The 9862-nt window shown below is 39.8% G+C and overlaps 1 protein-coding gene across 1 annotated transcript; it reads right to left on the bottom strand.

The window, feature by feature from the left end:
• Positions 1-4051: 4051 nt before the first annotated feature.
• Positions 4052-5907, bottom strand: LOC130207976 (fibronectin type III domain-containing protein 11-like). Its single transcript, XM_056436796.1, is given in 3 exon segments — positions 4052-4152; positions 4155-4842; positions 5764-5907. Coding segments are annotated over 3 exon segments (933 nt in total).
• Between the last annotated feature and the right edge of the window lie 3955 nt (positions 5908-9862).

Consider the following 9862-nt stretch of genomic DNA (forward strand, 5'->3'; position numbering starts at 1 on the left):
AAACTAGTTTTATATATATATACAGTATATATATATGGATAGCTCTCTTCTAGTCATCCAACCACTCAAAGCGCTTTAACAGTACATAATATCATTCACACCCATTCATACACTGATGGGAGGATCCACCTGCACATCAGCAGTAACTAACATTCACACATCATATTGGCACATGTAGCTACAGGAGCAATGTTGGACTTGAGTGTCTTGCCGAAGGACACATCGACATTGACTAGCGGAGATCGAAGCGCCGATCCTCTGATAGAACGACAACCCAGCTCATCCCTGAGCCACAGTCACCCTTACCTACAGTTTGTGTGTATGTAAAGATTGCTGATATGAAATATGAAAAACAACCAGTCGACAATGTTAAAGCTGCTATATTGAATGTTGATTTAAGCTTCTCTACTAGGTTCATATATTTATAAATCTGACTGAAGGAGTCAGTCATGAACTTCACCTTGTCACAGTCCACGTATAAAGGAGGCAAACACAAAATGGTGCAAGTACCTCAAAAGTCTGAAGTACAGTGTTGTAGTAAATGTACTTTCCACCGCTGGTTTGGAGACTGTGAATATGGAAACAAACACAAATCCAGTCCACTGTCCCAGCAACAAAACACTGTATTTATTAAATATGATATGGCTTCCTCTGTTTTCTTAACCCTTGTGTTGCCTTCGGGTCATTTTGACCCGATTCAATATTTAACCCTCCTGTCGCCTTCTGGTCAATTTGACCCGATTGAATGTTTAATGTCGGTGTTCTTTCGGGAGTCAACAAACAAACATAAAGTACCTCACACTTAAACTTGGAAAACAATATTAATTCTAATAATTTTCTGGAGATTTTAATAGCTGGGGTCATATTGACCTCAAGGGTAAAATATGTTAGTAAATATAAAGGTAACAGGAGGGTTAAACATTGAATCGGGTCATATTGACCCGAAGGCGACAGGAGGGTGAAACATTGAATCGGGTCAAATTGACCCGAAGGCAACACAAGGGTTAATTAAACAGCTAGGGGGACTAATAATGTCTCAGCCACTGCAAAAAAGAAAGCACCTTTTTCTGAATGCTGATAATAAAAATCCTAATGATACATATGAGAACTAATTTCTTAGCGTACGTGATGCAGCTGAACATCGGGGAAAGTCTCTCACGGACAGAAAAGGTGATACGTGCAACGGCATGACTTATCTGATTGTCTTGCAGGTGTGCTATCAGATGTGTGTTCTTTCCGACTGAGTACATCTTGATTGTAGGTGCCGACGGCGAACTGCAGAGCAGACTTCTCTGGTTGCTGTGCTCTGTAGGAGATGTATTTATCTGCTCTGTGCTAACTTCACCAACCACTGAGAGAATCTCACAAAGCTGAAGCTGTCTGCGGCCGCCTTCATGAACAATCTCGGTAGCTCTCTGCAACGCTCTGGTTACAACTTGCCACTAAATATTGGATAGTATTCACATTTAAAAACTCTTTTTGGGAGTATTTAAGATTTTTTTAAATCTTTCTTCTGCCATTTAAAAAAAAGAAAATGAATCTTGCTTGAGAACACAGTCGATGATTTACAGAATTAAAACGGTATTATGAATAAGGCACCAATAAAATAACTTTGATTACTTGCCTTTTATTGGTACAGTTGAAGAGAGCAAGATTATGAAGAACAAGAGAGTAACATTTTTCCCCTTCAGAAGAACGTCAATAAATGACACTCTTAAGTATTGCATCATTTGTTCCTACTGTGTAATTGAATGATACAAAGCGGAGAAGGATGAGTAATACAATAGCACCAGGAACTGGTTAGTATTTTATTGGTATTATTTTTTACAGCAAAATTACACTGTGTATTTCAAAAATGTAATCATAGATCACTCCGATGAAATGGAGAAATTTCGCAACATGTTCAGTTATTTGTCATCGGCAACGTGACAGGAAAGGGTGTAGCCACTGGGTCCACCTCACTTCTCTTTAACTGTAGCATGGCTTAAGGTTACAACACTTACAGGTGGAATACCTTAGAACTCCTGAAGGTTTCTTTCCCCCTTTTTCTTTTTTTTTAGGGAGTTCCTGATCCGATGTGAGGTCCTGGCACAGGGATGTCATAAGTGTACAGATTGTAAAGCAATGTTTGTTCTTACTGGATTCATTGTTGAGGGTTCCTTTTCAACTACATAATTACTGAAGCAGAGCATCCTGCCCTCCTCAGTTCTAATGAAGCAAGAAGTCTCGGTCGAGGCCGTGGAGCCGGAAGATTTCACCAAATGACTTCCTTGGTCTGCTCTGGCCTCGCACCCGAGACGCAAGTTCCTGGCTTGGTTTGGAATAATGACTCTGACGAACGAATCAGACCAGGCTTCTGCTATAAACAGGAACATACACCACAATGAGGTTATACTCTCCTTGTCCAACATTCCCCTGCCCTATTGAAGTGTACACAAAAACCAGAAGTGGTGTCTGTTTTTTTTTGCCACTTTCATTTCACTTTCATTTCACTGCACACCCTGTGTGTGTATGTGACAAATAAAACATCTTGAATCTTGAATCTTGAATCTTGGTTAGCCCAAAAATATAGAGATAATAACTCACAAGTTACTTCTCGATTTTGCACAAATAAGATATGCTCAATCCGTTTTCCCAACAAAGCAATATTGTGTAAATAGTGTGCGATGTAATGATGGTACAAATACAGGAACATTTGCAAAATCTCAACGTAGCATAGAGCGTCATTTGTCCTTCACGCTTGCAAAATCGTTTTCTTGTGGTTTCCTACTGCAGAGATTCATTTATAATGTTGGTTCACCTCAAACGTCCTCATGCTGAACCAGAAACACTGAACATATGCCGCTATATTGTTCCGCGTTCTCAGAGGATCACAGAGGAGAGCTCGCTCCATCTGTGTGCTTTGTGGTTTCTGAGCAGGATCTTGGACACAAACAGATAAATATTATCATCTCGCTCATTTTCTCTCCCACTCATTCTCTGATTCCGTAAACGCAGTCGGGTAAGAAAAACACAGATCTGCATGATGAATGTGCACAAGCACTTAGAGGAAACACCGGGCTCGGCTACACCCAGAGACCCTGCAGTATTACAGAGGGTTGGAAAATACTTCATACTTTGGCAACACCTCTTTTCTTTTGTTTTTTGGAGGCTCAAATTGCCTTAACTTCAGGCTGAATTCAGATTTGTTTCACAGTATTTATTTAGCCTCACCAATCAGTTGTCTGACAGCAGAAAGAAAGAAATATGTAAAACAACTAAATCACAAGTGGGGTTTACCTCTCGGAAAGTAGCTCAGACATGTACAAACTAATCTTGAAAAAGATTACAATAAATCACCGCCATTGTCAATGTCTTAACTCGTAGCTTTTTCCCGTGAAGTTCCTCACTGCTTCCCCATCATTGTTGTCTTTTCAGCCGTGATACATAGTAAGCTACTTTCTCGTTAAATGCTCTGGAAAAAAATACCTTTTAAATGATGACATATACAAATATTTTGAGGAATACAAAATTAACAGTTAGCTATGAGGGTTGTTTCTTTCAATGGATTATTTTTGGGGACCTCAGTTAGGCCTTGTTAAGGGTTGAGGATATTTTATATTTTACTGTTAAAATCAAGTAATAAGATTTTTGAGATAACCTTCCCGTTTCAATGTTCCTAAACCACAGCCATGTTTAATTTGACTAACAGATTCCTGAATGCATCCATCATAATGACATATTTACTACAAATTAGACAACTGATCTTATCAGAGGCCTCTGACTGAACATGGAGCAGCAAAACAATTGAGACCGAAAATGTGGATGAAAGCCCAAAGTGCAAAATAGTTTTCATACGATAACCTCGATTCTAAGCACATTAGCCCCCATTTAATGAGTTCACGTGGGTTCGAATTTTAAGTAAGCATTTGGACCAAGCAGTTTAAATGACATTTCACAAAGTTTTCAATTCAAGACAGATTAGTTTATTCGTATTAAATCCAGTCAAATGTTATTTTCTTTTATACAGATTGTGAATTCTCTTTATGTTCAAATGGGGCCCATCTTGCTCTTATATGGAAACACCCAACGTCGCCAGAATGATGGTGTCGGTCCACTGTGCGGACACCGAGTTTGTACCTACTCTCCGGACAGTGAACTCATAGTACCTGTAGGTATCAGGTTGTTGACCTGTATGCTGTACGACTTGCATCGAGAGTTACTAACTTCCTCTTTCTCAGCAGAGGTTGATTGAATGCGTTTGACCTAGATTTGAAACTCTTGGTTCAGGTCTTCGGACTGCATGTCTGCAACTTCCCAATGCAGATACACGATGTTGGATGTCACGCACGACTTAGATCTGTTGATCATCACCGGGAACTTGGTGATGAGGGATGCACTGAGAAGAATTATTGTGGGGGAGCAGACTTTGTTGGAGATGAGATGGTTCCGTCCGCAGGCGCAGCTCGGAGTCATTCTGCTCTCAAAGACGTTCAAGTCCTGGTGGGTTTGCAGGTGCCTCTGCTGCACTTGTGCTACCGTGTCTCCGTCCGCCAAACCCTGGTCGTACCTGCCGATGAAGGCCTCCAGCTCCTGACTGGCCTCGATGAGCTCCTCGTAGAGCAGTTCCTGAAGAGAGAGGAGAGACCTCACCCCGGTTTTTGCCAGGGCCAAGGCACTCTGCAGCCTCTGCGTGTCAATGAGAGATCACACGCTGCTGTCAGAGAGTTGCAAAGTGTTCTGCTGCTCATCCGCAGGCGGGGACACGTCGCAGCTTCGGTTTTCCAAGTAGAACGAGCCCCTCTGCATGAGTGCATGAGTCTCAGCGCTTCTTGCCTCTCCTTGAAAAGACGTCACATGAACCTATGAATCCACAGAAGCTCTGCTGTGCGCTCAACCTCTCACACTGTACATCACATCCCTCAGACAGTACAGGCATACCAGTGAAGGTCTTTTAAAGTTTGAAGACCCTCCAAACCTACACAGGTGTTTTCAATAACGCGGGCTGATTAGACCTCGAGTCAGGTTGGTTGAGTTTGTCTGGAGCTAGGAAGTCTAGCTAGGAAGTCTTGGAACTCGTGCGGAGGCTTCAAGGCTATGTCCAGACCAATATCAGTATTGCAATCATATTTTATTTACAATATTATGTTTTGTAAAGGGCTTCACAGTGGTGTATTGGCCCTATGAAGGATAGGCGGTTCAGATAATGGAATGTTTTGAAATGCTTTCCATTTTAAATGATCAATAAAAAAAAAAATGTTGAGCATGGATATAGCATTACAAGTCGCAATACATGGCCTTCTTGTTGTATCAAGTATCCAAATATATTGAATTCTGAACCCTGTACTATGACAGATGTCATACAACGGAGGTGATGATGCTGAGGGCCCCAGCAAAACAACTGGACCGCAGCTCAACTGCAGGCAACACACTTTATTACTTTATTGGCCAAGAGAATTCACAGGCATGTCAGGAAAATCTGTTGAAGAGCAGGTGTTTATTTAAGTTGCTACATTGACCGAAGTAGTTACTTTCACACTGTCCAATTGCTGCATGGAGCAGGTGCGATTGTTTGTCTATTACCTCGTGCTCTGGGAATTAATGATGGATATTTGTCACTATTTGCTCACATTTTATATACAACTAAGTGAATAATTGAACAGTAATAATCGGCAGATTAATTGACTGACTGCAGATTATATGGCCTTTCCAATATGTTATACAAGTGTGACAACATAGGATAATAAATCAATAATAATTTTGAGGTATATAGCTCATACTAACCATGAAGGACAAGTCACTCAGTCTGGTGCTAAGCAGCTGTTGTATATGCTTGTGGAGCTCTGGGAGGCCGTCCACCTGAGTCCTGACCTCCTGGGCTTCACTTTCATCAGAGCCAGCTTTACAGGCCAGCTTGACTTCATCCATGGTAACTGTAACATACGTTTACATTTACTCATGTACAGTGTGTAGCTTATAGGCAACGTACACACGTGTATTCTTAGTGCCTTCTCTTAGGGGACTCACAGATTGTTCAGGGACACTTAGTGTATGTTTTTACTTGGGTGTAAAACTACATATATCAATGCTATCATGAAGTACCTAGTGTGCAACTGTAAAATGTGAATGTATCACTGCAGTTTGCAGACCCATGCTAATATATATATATGTATATATATATATATATATATATATTTGTTCCTTCTTTACAAATAATGTGGGGGGAAAAATGAAATGCTGTGGGATGTTAATGAGAACACAAATATGTGTTGTTTTTCAGATCCCAGCCATCAAACGTATTTCAGAAGTGTCTGAGGCCATGTTTAATATATCATGATTCACACAGTGAAACTACATTAAAAAAAAATCAACATGAAATAACACTGCCTACACATTATATTTCTTATATTTAGGTTGTTTCATTGTGAACAAAATACACTTCTATATTTATCTTTTGTGAATGCCCTTATGAGAAACTATTCAAACCCCTACAGGGTTCTGGAAATCATAGTACATAGCATTACTGCTTGTAAGTTTATATTATTAATTTAAAGGCCCCATAGTATAGTGAGCTATTCATGTATGTTTTTTGTATTATAAAACAGGTGTTATACACTGTTAAAGTGACAAAAACGCTCATATTCAGGAACTGTGTTAATTTGTCGCAGCCTGGATTCAAGTTTTTAGCAATCTAGACTTTCATACAAATATACTGACATTTGTAAATACATATGCGAGTCATATTATAAAAATGAATTTCATTCAGACCATACCTCGGTTTTTGAAAGTGAAATATGTCTGAGCTGCAGTTCACTCGCTGGTTTACCTCATATGTTGAATGTGTTTTTTTACCTCAGCTTTTTGCTTAGCAGTCATCATGCCACAAGTGTATAGCGAATATTTATACGGGCTACAAAGAGACAAAAAATCATTCTCTTCTTTTAGACAAAACTTCACATAGAGCTGTGTTTCGAGGCTCCTACATATACAGTGCCAGTGTTCCATATGGATGATAAATTGCTGCTTCAGTGAAACATCAGATTAGTAAAAAAGTATGTGAGACCCCATTGGTCCTGTCATCTTTATTTGTTGAACAGCAGCAGAACCAGTGGCGCCCGGTAACTGACTGATTCAAATATGTCACGTTCACCCTCTGGAGGCTGGGGGCATTTTATGCATTTACAAAATAATTAAATTCACCGTTTAAAGTCTAAATTCCTCGCGCCGTGTTCTCTGGTTCTCTGACTGGCAGGCTGCTAATGAGCCTTACCTGTGAGGTGGGAGGTCCTTTGTGATTTACTGAGTGTTCATTGGTTGTTTTCCCCGAAATGTTTGACAGACAAACGGATTGACCAATCACGGTGAAAGGTTCGTGTGTCGCGTTCTTTCCTTGCCGCGTCACCCGACACGTCGCCTCCGTTCCTCTGTGTCTCAGAGGAGGCAGAGGAAGGAGCAGGAGAGAAACCGACGATTCATCCACGAGTTTAAACTGATTTCTGCTCCTTATTTTCGCGGAGAAATGATTGTTTAAAGCAAACAGTGTGTCAAACCGTACCATGGTTCAAAAAATAAAAAATAAAAAAAATAAAAATCTTGCGTTAATTGCGTTAAAATATTTTAGTGCGTGCTGACCAGTCAATGTAGATTAACGCGTTAACGCTGACAGCCCTAATATATATATATATATATATATATTTGTTCCTTCTTCTAGAAAATAATGTGGAAATGAAATGCTGCCAGGATGTTAATGAGAACACAAATATGTGTTATTTTCAGATCCCAACATAAAACTACAATATTTCAAGTGTCTGAGGCCATGTTTAATATATCATGATTCACACAGTGAGCTTCATTAAAAAAATCAACATGAAATAACACTGCCTACACATTATATTTCATATATTTGGTTGACTGCATTGTGAACAAAATACACTTCCTGTTTATCTTTTGTAGAATGCCCTTGAGAAACTATTCAAACCCCTACAGGGTTCTGGAAATCATAGTACCTTAGCATTACTGCTTGTGAGTTCTCTATTATTAATTTAAGGCCCAAAAGTATAGTGAGCTATTCATGTATGTTTTTGTATTATAAAACAGGTGTTATACACTGTTAAAGTGACAAAAACCTTTCATATTCAGGAACTGTGTTAATTTATGCATAGCCTGGATTCAAGTTTTTGTAATCTAGACTTTCATACAAATATACTGACATTTGTAATACATGTCACGAGTCATATTATAAAATGAATTTCATTCAGACCATACCTCGGTTTTAGTAAATATGTCTGAGCTGCAGTTCACGCTGGTTTACCTCATATGTTGAATGTGTTTTACACTCGCTTTTGCTTAGCAGTCATCATGCCACAAGTGTATAGCGAATATACGGGCTTTTATTCTTGTGCTTTCCTGTGTGTTGGCCTTATTTCTTTACAAGCCAACAATCTGTCCCCATTCACACGAACACACAGACACACACACACACACATTACACTGACTTAAACAACAGTTGCCCCTGCCTATCAGGAGGTAAACATTCAGTGTTCAGTCTAGGCCATGACACTTCGCCCGTGGCTTGAGATCACCTCTGACTCTAGTTAGGACATCGCTCTACCTCCTGTGCCACAGCAGCATCCAAGAAAATATACAGACAAAAGTCAATCTTTTAAGATAACCCCCACTTTAAGGTCTCTATAGCAATCCTCCAAAAGTATTTGTCTGATAATGCAATCAAAAGCAGCCAAAAAGTGAATAGTTTTGGATGGAAATGGCGAGAGATATTTCCTACCCTTGGCTCTGTGCCTGTTAGCCCTTTGATTGAAAATCTGATGGGAATTCCACTAATGTACAGTCCAACAGTCTTGTAAGAAAATACAGGATGGGTATGAGCTTTTCTCCACAATAGAAAACAGAGCATGTCAGCTGATGGACATCTATAACAGATGTATCTCATGTAGGAAATTACAGGCCTATCAGACCATATCCATCAGTCCAATGAGAGATCTACAAATGATCTGAGCCCAGTGGGGCCCAACAGGGCTCTGATCTGTGGGGTTGCGTCTATGTTTAGGTTATAGGACGTCAGGTCAGATCGGGCTGAGGTTGAGGATGTTGAATGACATCCGAAGAGCGGCAAGCCATGTTTCACTTTTTAAATTACATTTGTCCACTGCTGTCTTGGCCCCAGCTGCTCTATAGCTATTGTTTTGAACCATAAAAGAATAAATGTCACTGCTGGTGGGTGAGGTATGATCCCCCGACCCTTTACATAATGTTTGATGGTGCCGTGTGGATAGTGACGATTATTACAGATCAGTGTTAATATGAAACAATGGCACAACACAACACAAAACATAAGACTATCATCAACCCATCATTTTAAAGTTTCCATAACATGCATGGTTTGAACGGACACGTTTTTCAACCCTGACACGAACATCAGACGGCAATTTAATCTTGATTTATTACAGATGATGCTGTAAAATGTTTGTTTCCAGCACATAGCTACAAAGGCAAACTCTCATTACCTTCGCATTGAAAATGCGTAAGGTTATATTTTGATCGCCGTGTATTTATTTATTTATTTGTATGCGTGTTATTCACATTACACAAAAAGTATTAAACCGAATCGCATGAAATTCGGTAGGATGATTGGTTATTATCCGGGGACCATTTGATTAGATTTTGGGATCAATCGGGTCAAAGGTCAAGGTCATGAAAAGGTCAACATCTTCTTTTTACCATAGCACAGTCAATTTTTATCCAATTGGCATGCAACTAACGCCAAAATGTTCATAATTCAATGCCCAATCTTGTGATATGCGAAGGTATGCGCTCTACCGAGTGCCCATTCTAGTTGTCATCTGTCTTCATCTGTTTGAATTGA

Source organism: Pseudoliparis swirei, chromosome 18 (assembly GCF_029220125.1).
Source record: "Pseudoliparis swirei isolate HS2019 ecotype Mariana Trench chromosome 18, NWPU_hadal_v1, whole genome shotgun sequence".
NCBI classification, from domain to species: domain Eukaryota; kingdom Metazoa; phylum Chordata; class Actinopteri; order Perciformes; family Liparidae; genus Pseudoliparis; species Pseudoliparis swirei.